Below are 17,162 nucleotides of genomic sequence, written 5' to 3'. Positions count from 1 at the left end.
TGGCACCCTTGTTGAAAATACACATAAGGGTTTATTTCTAGTTTCTCTATTCTGTTCCATTAGTCTATATATCTGTGTTTATGCTAGTTCCATACTGTCTTGATTCCTGTTGCTTTGTAGCTTGTTTTCAAATCAGGAAGTGTGAAACCTCCAACTTTGTCCTTCTGTTTTCAAGATTGTTTTGGCTCTTTGGGGTATTTGAGATTCTGTATAGAATTTTAGGATTTTGTTTTTCTATTACTGCAAAAGATGCCATTGGGATTTTGATAGGAATTGGATTGAATCTATAGATGACTTTTGGGTGGTACAGACATTTTAATGTTATTAAGTCTTCCAGTCCATTAGCGTGAGGTCTTTCCACTTATTTCTATCTTTGATTTCTTTTGGCAGTGTTTCATAGTTCTCAGTGTACAAGTTTTTTACCTCCTTGGTTAGGTTTTTTCCTAAGTATTTTGTCCTTTTTGGCGCTATATATAGTAAATGAAATTGCTTTTTTTTTTTTTTTTTTTTGTGGTACGCGGGCCTCTCGCTGTTGTGGCCTCTCCTGTTGCGGAGCACAGGCTCCGGACGCGCAGGCTCAGCGGCCATGGCTTACAGGCCCAGCCGCTCCGCAGTATGTGGGATCTTCCTGGACCGGGGCACAAACCCCTGTCCCCTGCATCAGCAGGCATATTCTCAACCACTGCACCACCAGGGAAGCCTGATTGCTTTCTTTTTTGATTGGTCATTGTTAGTTTATAGAAATACAATCAATTTTTGTATTCATTTTGTTTTAGTATTCTAAAACTTTGCTGAAATCGTTTATTATTTCTAACAGGGCTTTGTGGGGTTTTTTTGTTTTTAATTCTTCAGGTTTTTCTACATGTAAGATCATCTCATCTGTAAACAGAAATAATTTTACTTATTTTTCCAATTTGAATGTCTTTTATTATTTTTCTTTTGTAAATGTTCTGGCTAGGGTTTCAAACACTGTTTTAATAGTAGTGGCAAGAGAGGGCATCCTTGCCTTGTTCCTGATTTTAGAGGGGAAGCTTTAAGTTTTTTGACATTGAGTATGATGTTAACTGTGGGCTTTTCACATACAACTTATTATGTTGAGGCAGTTTTCTTCTATTTCTAGTTTGTTGAGCATTCTTACCATGAAAGAATGTTGAATTTTGTTAAATGCTTTTTCTGTATCAGTTGAGATGGTCATTTGATTTTTGTCCTTCATGTTGCTAATGTGATGTATTACATTGATTGATTTCCATATGTAGAACCTTGCATTCCAGGTATAAAACTTGGTATTTCTCCAGAGATATACCCAGGAGTAGGATTACAGGATCATATGGTAGCTCTATTTTTAGTTTTTTAAGGAACCTCCATACTGTTCTCCATAGTGGCTGTACCAATTTACATTACACTTCTGGGCATATATCTGCAGAAAAACATGGTCCAAAAGGTTACATGCACCCCAGTGTTCATTGCAGCACTGTTTACAATAGCCAAGACATGGAAGCAACCTAAATGTCCATCAACAGAGGAGTGGCTAAAGAAGATGTGGTGCATATATACAGCAGAATATTACTAAGCCATTAAAAAGAATGAAATAATGCCATTTGTAGCAACATGGTGGACCTAGAGATTATCATACTGAGTGAAGTTAAGTCAGACAGAGAAAGAGATACATTGCATGATATCGCTTATATGTGGAATCTAAAAAGAAATGATACAAATGAACTTGTCTGATGATACAAATGAACTTATCTGCAAAACAGAAACAGACTTAGAGCGAATTTACGGTTACCAGGGGAAAGGGTGAGGGGTAGGGATAGTTAAGGAGTTTGGGATTGACATGTACACACTGCTGTATTTAAAATGGAGAGGGTGTGGAGAAAGGAGAACCCTCTTGCACTGTTGGTGGGAATGTAAATTGATAGAGCCACTATGGAGAACAGTATGGAGGTTCCTTAAAAAACTAAAAATAGAACTACCACATGACCCAGTAATCCCACTACTGGGCATGTAACCTGAGAAAAACATAATTCAGAAAGACACATGTACCCCAGTGTTCATTGCAGCACCATTTACAATAGCCAGGACATGGAAGCAACCTAAATTTCCATCGACAGATGAATGGATAAAGAAGATGTGGTACATATATACAATGGAATGTTACTCAGCCATAAAAAAGAACGAAATTGGGTCATTTGTAGAGATGCAGATGGACTTAGAGTCTGTCATACAGAGTGAAGTAAGTCAGAATGAGAAAAACAAATACAGTATATTAACGCATATATGTAGAATCTAGAAAAATTGTACAGATGAACCTATTTGCAGGGCAGGAATAGAGACACAGACATAGAGAATGGACGTGTGGACACAGCAGGAGAAGGGGAGGGTGGGATGAATTGGGAGATTGGGTTTGACATAAATACACTACCATGTGTAAAATAGCTAGTGGGAAGCTGTGGTATAGCACAGGGAGCTCAGCCTGTTGCTCTTTGATGACTCAGATGGGTGAGATGGGGGGTGCTGGGAGGGAGGGGATATATGTATACATATAGCTGATTCACTTCATTGTACAGCAGAAACTAACACAACATTGTAAAGCAATTATACTCCAATTTAAAAATAAATAAATAAAATGGTTAACCAACAAGGACCCAGTGTATAGCACAGGGAACTCTGCTCAATATTATGTAACAACCTAAATGGGAAAAGAATTTGAAAAAGAATGGATACGTGTATATGTATAATTGAATCACTTTGCTGCATACAAGTTTTAAAAAAAACTTGGTAATGTTTATAAGGTATATAATCCTTTCAATGAGGTTTTGAGTTTGGTTTGCTAGTATTTTGTTGAGGGTTTTTGCATCAGTATCTATCAGGGATATTGGTCTGTAGTTTTCCTGATGTTTCCATCCCTACTTTTAATGTATCTGTGTCTTTGAATTTTAAATGGATTTCTTTTAGATTATATAGAGTTGGGTCTTTTTAAAACTTATTTTTAAAATTATTTTTATGTTTTTAAATTGTGATGTAATTGATTTATAACATTGTGCAACTTTAATGTTTTTTCGTTTTTTTTTTTTTTAATCCACTGATAGTCTCTGTCTTTCGTGTGGTATATTTAGGCCTTTGATGTTTAAAGAGATTATTGATATAGTTGAATCATATTTTTACCATATTTGTTACTGTTTCTATTCATTGAACTTGTTCTTTGTTTATTTTGTCTTGCTGTTTTTTTGCTTCCTCTGTTTTTGACTGAGCATTTTATAGGATTCTGGTTTTTCTCCTCTCTTAGCATATCTATTACACTTTTCTTTTTAACTTTATTTAGTAGTTGTACTTGAGTCTACAATGTACATTTTACTACTTTTTTTTTTTTTTTTTTGTGGTACGCGGGCCTCTCACTGTTGCGGCCTCTCCCGTTGCGGAGCACAGGCTCCGGACATGCAGGCTCAGCGGTCATGGCTCACGGGCCCAGCTGCTCTGCGGCATGTGGGATCTTCCCGGACCGGGACACGAACCCGTGTCCCCTGCATCGGCAGGCGGACTCTCAACCACTGCGCCACCAGGGAAGCCCCATTTTACTACTTTTTGAAGTCCATTTTCAATTAACACTATAATACTTCACTGATAGTGAAAGTACCTCAGGGCAGAGTATTCCCAGTTCCTCCTTTCCATTCCATATGACGTTGCTGTCATTAATATCACTAATCTGTAAGATATCATCACTGAATGCATTGTTGCTGTTATTATTTTGAACAAATGGTTATATGTTAGATCAATTAAGAATAAGAAAAATAAAATATATTTTACTTTTATTATTCATTTTTTAATGCTCTTTTTTTTAACATCTTTATTGGAGTATAATTGCTTTACAATGGTGTGTTAGTTTCTGCTTTATAACAAAGTGAATCAGTTATACATATACATATGTTCCCATATCTCTTCCCTCTTGCGTCTCCCTCCCTCTCTCCCTCCCTATCCCACCCCTCCAGGTGGTCACAAAGCACCGAGCTGATCTCCCTGTGCTATGCGGCTGCTTCCCACTAGCTATCTACCTTACATTTGGTAGTGTATATATGTCCATGCCTCTCTCTCGCTTTGTCACAGCTCACCCTTCCCCCTCCCCATATCCTCAAGTCCGTTCTCTAGTATGTCTGTGGCTTTATTCTTGTCTTACCCCTAGGTTCTTCATGACATTTTTTTTCTTAAGTTCCATATATATGTGTTAGCATACGGTATTTGTCTTTCTCTTTCTGACTTACTTCACTCTGTATGACATCTCCATATCTTCTTGTACTACTTTGTACGTTTGTGTGTATTTTTTAATTCTCCCCAATTTTATTATATGTGTAGGTTTGTGTATTTACTACTACAGTCAAGATATGGAACAGTTCCACCATCACAAGGACCCTCTTACTGCCCTTTTATAACCATACTCATTTGTCTCCCCACCATCTTTCCACTCCTAACCTCCAATTTAACCCCTTGCAACAATCAGTAATCTGTTCCCCATTTCTGTAATATCGTTATTTGAAGAATGCTATATAAATGAAGTCATATACAGTGTGTTACCTTTTGAGATTGGCTTTATTTGCTCAGCATAATTCTCTGGAGATTCATCAAAGTTGTGGCATGTATCAATAATTGGTTCTCTTTTCTTATTACTAACTAGCATTCCATAGTATGTATATACCACAATTTGTTTATCCATTCGCGCATTGAAAGACATCTGGTAGCTATTCTGAATTCAGCTATGAACATTCAACTGTAGGTTTTTTGTATAAACATAAATATCCATTTCTATTAAATTGCTTCACAGTGCAGTTGCTGGGATCTTGGAAATATTTTGAAGGTGGAGCCAACAGTATTTCTTGACAGATTGAAGGTGAGGTCAGAGAGAAGGAGGAATCAAGATTTCAAATTTTTGGCCTGCACGGCTGGAATAGTGGAATTGTCGATAATTGAGATAGGGAGGCTATGAGTTGAACAGGTTTAAGGAAGATCAGGAATTTTACTCATGATATGTCAAGTTGAGATGTATATTAGAAGAATTGTCAAGTAGGCAGTTGGCTAGAAGATTCTGGGGTATTACGTAGGAAAGATCTGGTCTGGCAATATAAAATTGGGAGTCATCAGCCTTTAAAGCCCTGAGACTGGAAGAGATAATTGAGATAGCTAAAAAGAGGTGAGAGACCAAGCCCTGGCTACTTCGTTGTCTAGAAAATAAGGAGATTAGATGAACTAGCAAGTGAAACTATTAATTTGGCTAGGCTTTGAGAACCCTGTGGGTGATATAGAAAGACACAAAATTCATATTTTGCTCTAAAGGCACTTATAGTAAGCTAGTTGGGCAAGGGGTGTGTGTGTGTGTATGTGTATCTCCAGTGATATATATGATTTTTATAAGCTGCTTTTTGAAAAGCAGTGTTTTATATAACAGCACTGAACTATAGTTGTAAAATAAAACAAAGCTAATAGAGTATATAATAAATTCCAAAATAATTCTTAGGTGCTACAGGAATTTAGATATTGGAAAAGATTAGTGTGAGTGGGGGCAGCTGGAGATGGCCTTGAAGAGGTGGGAGTTAAATAGGAACTTAAAGGATGGGTAGAATATATGTAGGAGGGAGGGAGGATAGAGACATTCCAGTGATGCTAAGTGTGATCAGTGGCTTAGAACTGGGAGTGAAGTAATATACTCAAGAAGAGTGAGAAGTGGGATCTAGTTATGATCTCATTGGCCTTGAGCGGAGGGTAAGATTGAGTTGATAAAGAGGGACGAGATTATGAAGTGATTTAGACTTTATCTGGTAGGAAATGGGAATATTTCTTATCTCTCTTAAAATTTACTTTGCTAATAACATTTCCACTCCAGATCTCTTTTGTTGCTGTTTTCATGGCATATGTTTTTCCATCATTTTATGCTCAAGTTATTATGTCTTTGAATCTGAATCTAAAGCGTGCCTATTGTAGAAAGAATATAGTTGGAGCTTGCTTTCTTCTCCAGTCTGACAATCTTTGCCTTTGACTGTATACTCAATCACATTTTACATAGTTTTTCACATGACTAGTTTTACCCCTGCATGTTGCTCTTTGTTTTCTATATCTCTCGTGTTGTTTTTGTTCCTCCGTTCTCATTTATTGCCTCCCTTTGTGTTGAACAACTTTTTTAGTGTACCATTTTAGGTCCAGTGTTGATTTTTTTTTTTTTTTGCGGTACGCAGGCCTCTCACTGTTGTGGCCTCTCCGGTTGTGGAGCACAGGCTCCGGACGCGCAGGCTCAGCGGCCATGGCTCACGGGCCCAGCCGCTCCGCGGCATGTGGGATCTTCCCGGACCGGGGCACGAACCCGTGTCCCCTGCATCGGCAGGCAGACTCTCAACCACTGCGCCACCAGGGAAGCCCCCGGTGTTGATTTTCAATATTAAAAAAATTATGTTCTTAGTGGCTGCTTTAGGAATTACAGTGTGCATTTCAGTTTATCACAGTCTGCTTCAGTTTAGTTACTGACTTAATTCCAGTAAAATATAGCACCTTTTTTCCAAAATACCTTTTCTCCCCTCTCCTTCCTGCTATTATTGTCGTATGTATTATATCTATTTCTGTTATAAGCCTACTAACACACTGTTATCATAATTGCTTTATAGAGTTTATGTCTGATGAAATTAAGAAAAGAAAAAATGTGTAGTTTTTTCTATTTTCCCATTTATATTTACCATTTGTAGTGGTCTTATTTCTCCTTGTGTATTTGAATTACCTTCTGGTGTCGTTTCCTTTCAGCCTGAGAGACTTGCTTTAGTATTTTTTAAAGACAGGCCTTCTGCCATAGAATATTCACCATTTAAAAAAAAAATCTGAGGATGTTTTTATTTTTCCTTTCCTGTTTGAAGAATAATTTTTTTTGTATATAGCATTCTTGGTTGACAGGGTTTATTTGGTTTTTTTCTTTCAGCATTTTGATTTTTTTTTAAATTGCTTTCTAGCCTCCATTAGTTCGATGATTAGTCAGCTGTTAATTATATTGTTTTCCCCGTGTATATGATGAATCATTTTTCTGTTACTGCTTTCATTATTCTTCTTTTGTGGCTTCAGTTCAAAAGTGCTGTGCCTCCGTGTGAATCTTTTTGTGTTTATTCTGTTGGGGGTTCATTAAGCTTTATGGTTCAGTAGATTAGTGTTTTTCATCAAATTTGGGAAGTTTTCAGCAATTACTTCTTCAAATATATTTTTTCTCCTTTTTCTTTTTCCTCTTTTCTGATGTTGCCTTTATCCATATTTTGGTAGGTCTTTTTTCTGATTGCCTTTATACATATTTCTAGTTGTTTGGTAGGTGTGACATTATCCTACAGCAGGTCTCTGAGGCCCTGTTCATTTTTCTGCTGTCTTATTTTTCTCTTTGGTTTTTCAGTTGAATAATTTCTAATTCTCTGTTTTCAAGTTCACAGATTTTTTTTGTAATGTCACCTCAAATCTTATCTTGAGCCCATAGTGAATCTTTTACTTCTTTTGTTACACTTTTCATCTCTAGTATTTCCAGGTTTTAAATGTTCATATTTCTTTATTGAAGTTTTCTACTTGTATAGTTGTCATAATATTTTTCTTTAATTTTTAAAATATAATTTCCCTTAATTCTTTGAACATATTAATTTATTTAGTATATATTAAAATTTTTTCAGCTTTATTGAGATACAATTGATGTATAATATTGTATAAGTTTAAGGTACAACATTTTGATTTCATGCAGTTATATATAGCAAAATGATTACCATCATAGCATCTGCTAACATGTCACGGCTTGTAATTACTATTTCTTTTTTGTAGTGAGAACATTTAAGGTCTATTCTCTCAGCAACTTTCAGATATACAATAAGTATTATTAATTATAGTCATACTGTATATGAAATTCTCAAAACTTGTTTATGTTATAATTTGAAGTTTATATTCTTTGACCAGCTCCTCCTTTCCCCCAACCTCCAGCCTCTGGCAGCCACCTTTCTAGTCTGTTTGTATGAGTTGGGCTTTTTTAGATTCCACATGTGTTATCGTACAGTGTTTGTCTTTCTCTGTCTGACTTATTTCACTTAGCATAATGCTCGCTCTCTCTCTCTCTCTCTCTCTCTCTCTCTCTCTCTCTCTCTCTCTCTCTCACACACACACACACACACACACACACATTTTCTTTATCCATTCAGCTGTTGATGGACACTTAGATTGCTTCTATGTCTTGGGCTGTTGTAAATAATACTGCAGTGAACATGGCAGTACAGGTATCTCTTTGAGATAGTCATTTCATTTTCTTTGGATATATACCCAGAAGTGGAATTGCTGGATCCTTTGATAGTTCTTTTTTTTTTTTTTTCTGCTTTTAACTCTTTATTCATTACAATGATATACTGAAATAATAGAGGTCAAAATGGTAACATTTCCATAAAAAGCTCCTCAAATAGTTCTATTTTTAATATTTTGAGGAACCTCCATACTATTTTCCATAGTGGCTGCATCAGTGTACATTTCCACCAGTAGTACATCCACCAGTGTACTATTATTTTCCATAGTGGCTGCACCAGTGTACATTTCCAAGGTACATTTCCAAGGTTCCCTTTCTCTGCATCCTCACAAACACTGGTTATTTCTTGCCTTTTTGATAATATCCATTCTAACAGGTGTGGTTTTGATTTGCATGGCCTGATGATTAGTGATGTTGAGCATCTTTTCATGTACTTGTTGGCCATCTGTATGTCTTCTTTGGAAAAATGCCTATTCAGGTCCTTTGCCGATTTTTAAATCAGATTATTTGAGGTTTGTTTTGTTTTGTTCTTTATTTTGCTGTTGAGTTGTATGAGTTTTATATATTTTGGATATTAACCCCTTATCTAATATATGATTTGCAAATATTTTATCCCATTCCATAGGTTGTCTTTTCATTTTGTTGGTAGTTTGCCGTGCAGAGGTTTTTAATTTGAGGTAGTCCCACTTGTTTATTTTTGTTTTTGTTGCCTTTGCTTTTGGTGTCAAATCTAAAAAATCATTGCCAAGGCCAGTGTCAAGAAGCTTAACATTCTTTGAACATAATACCTGCTTTGTATTCTTGTCTGCTAAATCCAACAGCTGTGTCTACCCAGAGTCAGTTTCTGTTGGCTCCTTTTCTTTTTTACCTGAGTGTAGGTCAACTTTTCCTGTTGTTTGCAGGTCTCACAATTTTCTTGGACAGTTGGAAATGTTGGATAATATATTGTAGCAACTCTGGATTCTGTTAATTTTTTTTTTATTCGCCCTGAAACTTGTTTTGGGGGTTTTCTTTCTTTTTCTTTTTTTTGTAACTTACCTGCAGCTAATCTATAGAATCTTTCTCCTCCCCAGTTTGAAGCCCCTGAATTCTGTGTTAAATTTTTATTCTAATTTTAATTTTTTCTCCTCATTTCTTAGGAATTACTCTTTGCATGGCTTAGTGGTCAGCCAGTTATTGGTTAGAGATTATGTTCAAACATTTTGAGTTTATAAAGCTTCCATCATTTTTTGGATGCTTCTGTACACGGGTTCTGTACATTAAAAATTCAGGCAGTTTTTAAGTCAGCCTCAGCTTTTACTTTCTCCAAAGGCCTTCTTGGATCTCCCATGCATATGTGCACAGCCTCTAAATCAGCCCAAGGGTATGTGCAGAGCTTATTTAGCCTCTCCATTTTCAGGATCTCCCTGTTATATTTCTTAGTGTTCTGCCAGTCTGTCATTTTCCCCACCTGGTGTTGAATCCTCAGGGTAGCAGAGCTGTGGGCTGAGCTGGGAGGTGATTGTGGGGGAAGGTAGTATTCCCTAGCAAGAAGGTAACCAGCCCCCACTGTCATAACTCCAGTATCTAGCAGTGTTTCTTGAATAAATGCTTTTTGATTTGTTGTTGCTTTTGGTTGATTTCCTGAGCCCTGAAATGATTGTTTTCTACAATGCAGTTCTTTTTACAGGTGTTTTGGGGGAGTGAATTTGCTGATTTCTTCATTCCGCTAGAGCTGAAAATCTCATTTCTCTTTGAACTTTCTGACTTCTTAGTTCTTTCCCTTGTCTCCCAACCCCAATTTAATTCACTGTAGTCAGACTTTTGTCACCACTGAAATCACTCTTGTAAGAGTCACTAACATCCTGCATTTGCCATATCCAGTTGTCTTCTATTTTCATCTTAATCAGCCTTTCAGCAGCTTTTGATATAAATGGTCAGGGCCTTTTTCTGAAAACTTATTTTACTTGGCTTCTAAGGTAATCTTCTCTCTTGCTTTTCATCCTGCTTCACTGATTACTTCACTTGATTTACTCCTTTTTATACCTGTGGACGGACAGACAGATGAACGGATGGATGGATAGGTAGGTAGGTAGGTAGATAGATAAATAGATATAGATATATAGATATATGAATATATATATGTATTTTTCTAAACTTCTTCCCTAGGTGATATTATTAGGTCCCCTTGCTTTGAGTCCCCTTTATGCGATGACTTCCAGACATATATTTCCAGCCCCACCTTCTACCTTGAGCCTCAGTGTTTTCACTTGGATGTCTAATAAGGATTTCAAACAGAACTCTTGATCCACTTTCTCCCCCAAATTTATTTTTAGTTTTTGGAATGATCATTTAAAAATGTAAGTCTGATTATGTCATTTTCTTGGCCTCATTGGCTTTCCTTTACATTTAGTGTGAAATTCAGTTTCTCACCATTATTAATGAGAGTTTATATGACATACCACCTGCCTCTCTCTGTACTTGTCTCCCGCCTCTTCCTTTACTCAACATGTTGCAATCACATTATTCTTCTAGCTATTTTTGAATATACCAAGCCCACCTCTAGGCATTTATATTTGGAGTTCCCTGTAACTGTAGTGCTCTTCCCCCATATCCTCACATGGTTCTCATTTTTATATCATTCAGATTTGTGTTCAGATCTTACCTTCTTTGTGAGGTCTACTCCGACTTCCGTATCTAAAATAATAACCCTTTCTCTCTATCATGATCTATTCTCTTACTTTACATGAAAATATATTGTTTATTCCTCCCTGTCCTCCATAGACTGAAAGTTTCATGAGGATAAGAACTTTGTTAGTCTTGTTCACTGCCATATCCTTAATACTGTAAATGATGCCTGTCACGGAATAGGCGCACTGTATTTGTAGAATAACAATTTTTTTCTGTAGAATTAGTATGTCATTAGTGTACTAATAAAGAATGACTCAGTAAAAATGGTTAGGCTTGGGATAGTTGTGTATTAAATTCATCTCAGACATGAACTTTGTCTAATATTGGCTTGATTAATAATTTAAAATATTGCTCTATGAAATTTATATTTTGGATCTTTTAGGGAAATTTTTTTTTTGGCTGTGTTTTGTGTTTCATTGCTGTGCACTGGCTTTCGCTAGTTGTGGTGAGTGGGAGCTACTCTTCATTGTGTTGGGTGGGCTTCTCATTGCAGTGGCTTCTCTTGTTGTGGGGCACGGGCTCTAGGCGTGTGGGCTTCAGTAGTTGCGGCACGTAGGGTTAGTAGTTGTGGCTCACGGGCTCCAGAGCGCAGGCTCAGTAGTTGTGGTGGACGGGCTTAGTTGCTCTGCAGCATGTGGGATCTTCCTGGACCAGGGCTCAAACCCGTGTCCCCTGCATTGGCAGGCGAATTCTTAATCACTGTGCCACCAGGGAAGTCCCTAGATGAATATTTGGTCCTTGTACTTGCTTCACTTATGCATTCTTTTTGATAAAAGATCATATGCATAACCTTAACACAACTTCTGTCATCTGGGAATTTAATAGTTCTCTGTTACCTTAGTTAATGAGTCCGGAAAAATAGATAGCTTATTTTAACATGGGTGTCTATGTTAAAAACAATCTTAATACCTGAGAAGAGTGAGTCTTAGCTTACTAGCAGTTCTCCCACAAAACTAGCTACCTAGATGTGAATTGGCAAAGTATAGCCATACTTCAGAAATAGCTTCAATTTGGAAGAAATGGAAAGTTTTGAAATTTGTAAAATTTTCTGTGTCCTTCTCTGTAACAGTCAAAACTCAGAGTCTGATACAAGTTATTATTTTTGTTAAAGCAAGTATACTGTACTCTCTTAAGTTTCTGTTTATTGCTTCAGCTATAAACATTTTAAAACAAGTAATGGAGTGAAAGATGGATATTTTATAAAAAGATTTTAAATATCACTGTGTACATAAGCCCAGCTCTCATAGTCAGTTTAAAGGGACAGAAGGAGAGTCATCTTGAGTTTCCTATTTCCTTTTAGAGGACATGCTAGAACCATCATAGAGTCTATTGGAAGTTTCTAGAGGAGGAGGACCATTTGCTTATTTCTGCTACCATCTTCCAAGAACTGGAGCCCACTCTGCTCTAGGACGGTTCTGCTTATTAGGCTCTTTGTCCGCAGTACACCCCCCACCCCTCTATATTTTGGCCTTGTTTTCTAACCATAACATCATTTACCTTCCAAATTCCCAGGTATGTACTTTATGTTTCTAGCTCTTCTAAATCACCATTTTAATTGAAATTGTATGTTTTCTGTCCGCTTAACAGACATTTTGGTATTCTTTCTCTGTGTTATATAATTTGGATTTTATTAACTGGATTTCTGACAGCTAAGTATAATGGTTGGAATTGTTGTTAATATACATGTACTCTTCAAATTTATTACTGCAAAATTCATGGTGTTAGGAAGTTGTCATATTATTTAATGTTTTATTTTCTTGAAGCATAATTTTGAAACTCCCCAAAGGGAATATTATTTGTGGAATCTATAAATTTACCAGGACTGTACAATTTCCAGCATGTCATATTTTAACTCTGGCAACTGAGCCCTTCTAGTGGGGCTAACTCTCAGATTTTTCACTGTATCTTGGAAAATAATAGGGCTTGTGAGAGTTTTCTTGGCACCCAAATTTATTTGTTTGGTGAGAAGTTTGATTTTTATTATAGTTGCAAAAATTATAGTAATAATAGCTTCTTTCAGATAACTCTTACATACTGTAGACCAGTGCTTCTCAAGCTATTTGTAGTGAGGTACTTACTGGTTTTAAAAATTTCCAATTCATTGAAGACTGATATTTTTTATAAACTACAATAAAAATGAATTATGAGAAAAGTGAATTTTAAGAAAATACAAACTATAGGCCCCACTTTTAATTATAAGATTCATAGATATCAAATTATTCTTTCACATTGCAATAAAAGAGTCTGAACACTTATTCTCAATTTCTATATTTATCTTATTGCAGAACAGTAATAAATAGTTCACAGACTGGTCTATAGATGATACTTTTTAGTAACATATCTATAGCCTGCTCTTTGTAGTGCTTAATGTTATTTCAGAAGCATCTTAGTCAATATGAATAGCAGTTATCCTTTAAAAAATATTTTCATGTGTTTCCTTTTCAGAACCGAGAGCTCCAAATCATGAGAAAGCTAGATCACTGTAACATAGTCCGATTGCGTTATTTCTTCTACTCAAGTGGTGAAAAGGTAAGTCTTGTAGAACGTTGATACTGAATATTGTGATAGACTTGTTATTCTTCTAGAAATAGTCCATATCCCCCCTTCCCCTTGAAACAGCTTTGCTCATTGAATGGAAGTATTCCAAAACACAGGCCCTAGTGATTCTGACCTCAAGATATGATTATTGAATATCATTAGTTATATCAGGAAAATGTTAATGAAATGATAGAGGGGATTAATTTTTAAGAATTTTCTTCTTTTTAAAACACTTGTCTTCGGTTCTAAAGCAAATATGTATATATATTTAAAACCTTTTGTGTTCCTTATGTGCTTCTGGAGCCCCATGATAGTTCACCTGTTTATTGGAGGGAGGAAAATGATGTCATATTGTTAAGTGGAAGTGTTGGAGGGGAAAGGGAAGCAGGAGGACTTTGGTAGGACCAGAATGAGACTTAAACATTGGGAAGCATGTTTAACCTATCCTTGGCTAGGGAAAAATTTGGAAAAGATATAATATTACAGAACTTCTTAATAAGTGATCACTATTTATGATCACATTTAATTCTGTGAAAGCAAAGGATAATTAAAGAAGATTTCATGCTTTGGATCCCCCTTGCCCCCTACCCCGACCCCCTTGGTCTTTCTCTTTAGAAGACGCAATGGCTAATGTCACTGTACTCACTGGAGTTGGAAGCATAGAAAACCAGTTTCTTCTGTTTTACCATGGTCTTCTTTCTGTCTGTTCACTGTTCCTTCTTCCCAGATTCAGTCTTCCTTCACTGGTTTGGGGTAAGGGGGAGGGCAAGTAATAAGCACTTCATCTTTTTGGCTAAATAAACATTACTTTGGATAAATTCATTTGATATTTTTGGACCTCACATACCATGCTTATACTGTCCCAAAGCCCTTAGATCCATAATACCTCTTGATTTCTAGCCCAGTTCTTTTTACTCACATATTTCCCAGTGTACCATTTAATCATTTTCCATTAACTTTTATTGAGATTATTTCCTTAGAAATTCTTTTTTCATGACAGAGCCTGTAATATGGGAAAATACCTATGTATTAAGCCAGAATTATGATATACATGCCTACAGATATGTTGCGCGCGTGCACGCGCATGTGTGTATATGATAGCTAATGTTCTAACAACCATAATTAGCAGATTGGCCCTTTAGTGACTCTCATTTCTTAAGTGTTTTTTTTTTTAATTTTTTTTTTTTAAGTTTAAATGATGGCCTCTGCTTGTATTAAGGACCATAAACCCTCAAATATTTGAGCTCTTTTGTTCCTAAAGCCCATTATTTGGTTCATGCTCCTTTTTTTTTTTTTTTATTAACGTAGCAAACTGCCTGTTATGTCTTTGATCTTACCTGTTTTGACATGTTTTTACTTTTTCCTGTCCCTTCCCAAATAAAATTATGGAGCATCTGTTGTGTGCACAGCACTCTTATAATGGAATTTCGCATCCCTATGGGTTTTGTTATTAAATGCTAGACATTATAATACCCCAGGGAGGAACGTAAAGGTCAGAACTATTTGTTCCATGAACCACTGAATTGCATGTGGATTCATTTGCAAAGGCCTCCCTACAAAGCCCCTTAAACATCTTCTCTTGATTACTTAATTTATATAGCTTTCCCTGGATAAACAACAAGGTCATATTGTATAGCTCAGGGAACTATATCCAATATCCTGTAATAAACCATAGTGGAAAAGAAAAAAATATATAGATATAGATATATGTGTGTGTGTGTATATGTATATAGCTTTTCCTGTATGCCAGGCACTGTTTTAGTGCTTTACAAATACTAACTCATTTAATTCTTACGAAGATAAAGAGCAGAAAGGGAAGCACAAACCTTTTGAACAAACCTTTTCAGGACTACCTTTTGTGGTAGCACCTAAAGGCTTACCTGTCTGGTTTTGGTTTGGTGGAAGCCCCCATCACAATCTGCCCTTACCCTTACTTAATCCTGCAGAAGAAGTGACAATGGACTGACTGTTATCTGTGTACTGCAGAGGATGATTTCCTCCCTGCTGCTCTTCAGAGCTGCTTATTTATCTTAAATGGTCTTACAGATAAAGAGCAATTGAGAAGTCATTAAGGGAAGATAACCGGAAGGACAATGCACTTCTCTCTATTATAAAAAAGAAATACATATACTTTCTAGTATTTCATTTATCTCAGAACTTTCTCTTGAGTGTTATAAGTTTTCCAAAGTGAAAAAAAGACCCCTTTTAATTTTGCCTAGCTCCATTAAGAGAACAGAAAGAAAGAAAGAAAAGTTGTGATGTGTTGCTGAAAATAATGATCCTCCGTTGTCAAAAAAGGGAAGGCTTTCTAAAGATATGCAGAAGTATATAGGTTAAGGAACTTCCATAATCTTCCAGCCACCAAAATGATAATTTCTTCTTCCCCTACTCATGATCTTCACTTCCTTGCTTCTGAATTGTTCTGGCAGGACTAACATCACTCAAGAGACCAGGTAGTAAACTAATATTTCTCATATGAGAAAATGGATTCTGCTCTAGGTTTGAGAGCTCAGGTTTGTTAGTTCTAACTGTCCAAGAGTGGGTTACTGAGAGTGAACTCAGAGCTGCTGTTTAGAAAGGGATCTAAATGTCTTGTGAAGAGCATTATATATTGCCTATGTATATATATTAGAAGAGTTTGGGGGAGGAAATAATTAAACTAGTAGTTTGAAATGCCTCTGGGATATGCAAATAGAGAGATGCCCAGTAGACATATACATGTAAGACTTCTAGGTGGTGGTGGTGGGACTCTTAAGTGGAGAGATGACATTGACAAGGTTGGGTAGATAGGGTGTGTAGTCATGTTGTAGAGCTCTTAGGAGTCAGGAAGGAGGGAGAGGTGATGTTGTTTGAGCAAAGAGCTAGCAGTTTATCAGTATTGCTCTCTTGTCCTAGAATATGTTGAAGGTTGAGAGCAGGCTTCATTTGAGAGAGGTGCAAGGAAACCAGTGCCTTTGAGTTGGATCCAGGTTTTGTCTAGGGCAAGGTCGTGAAAAGAACCCTCTTTGAAGAGACTGGGGTTTGAAGCTCTGTGAAGAGTTTCTTTTGGGGTTTCAGATTGCTTAGGGGAAGCTCTGAGCAGGAGATCTCTGGTAAGAACATGAGCCTAAAGGAGGTGTGAGGAGGCCATTAGAATGAGTTGACGGCATTGTGAGGATGAGAAAGAGAAGATTTCAGTGTTTCATCATTATAGGCATGAAATTCTTGTAAGGTTCTGTGGATATGTTTAAATATAAATGGGAATATTTTTTAATCCTCTCATCATCTTCATCATCTCTGATTCTCTTTCTTCTCTATGATTTTCAATCACTCTGTTCTTCTAAGCTTTTTATCTCCTTTTCCTTCAGTCTCTGTCCACATTCTGGGTTTCTGGCCCTTTCACTCTGGGCTCTTTGTCTCTTTCTGTCTCTGGGTTTCTATCCCATTCTCTTGGTCTGTGGCACCCCCTCATATTTCTTTCCTCTTTAACTCTGGTGTCTGTCTATCTGTTTCTCTCTCTGTGGGCTACTTCTTTTCAACCTCTTTCTCTGGGTTTCTGTACCCCTCATTCATTGGGTTTCTACCCATCCTATTCTCTTTGAATATTTGATCCTTTCTACATTTTTGTGTGGATTTCCATCTGTCCTGAGCCTTCCTCATTCACTCTCTTGGTATGTCTTCTCTCTGAGCCTCT

General features: G+C 36.7%; 1 protein-coding gene across 3 annotated transcripts in view; it reads left to right on the top strand.

Moving 5' to 3' along the window:
• The window catches only part of GSK3B (glycogen synthase kinase 3 beta), a 200,650-nt gene that overhangs the window by 84,120 nt on the left and 99,368 nt on the right, over positions 1-17,162 (top strand). For all 3 annotated transcript variants that reach the window (XM_030857599.3, XM_030857561.2, XM_030857592.3), the window contains exon 3: positions 13,397-13,480. In XM_030857599.3, the coding sequence (XP_030713459.1) occupies positions 13,397-13,480 (84 nt within the window). The remainder of the gene's footprint in view (positions 1-13,396; positions 13,481-17,162) is intronic.

Source organism: Globicephala melas, chromosome 4 (assembly GCF_963455315.2).
Source record: "Globicephala melas chromosome 4, mGloMel1.2, whole genome shotgun sequence".
NCBI classification, from domain to species: domain Eukaryota; kingdom Metazoa; phylum Chordata; class Mammalia; order Artiodactyla; family Delphinidae; genus Globicephala; species Globicephala melas.
This window is presented reverse-complemented; position numbering and strand designations above follow the sequence as displayed.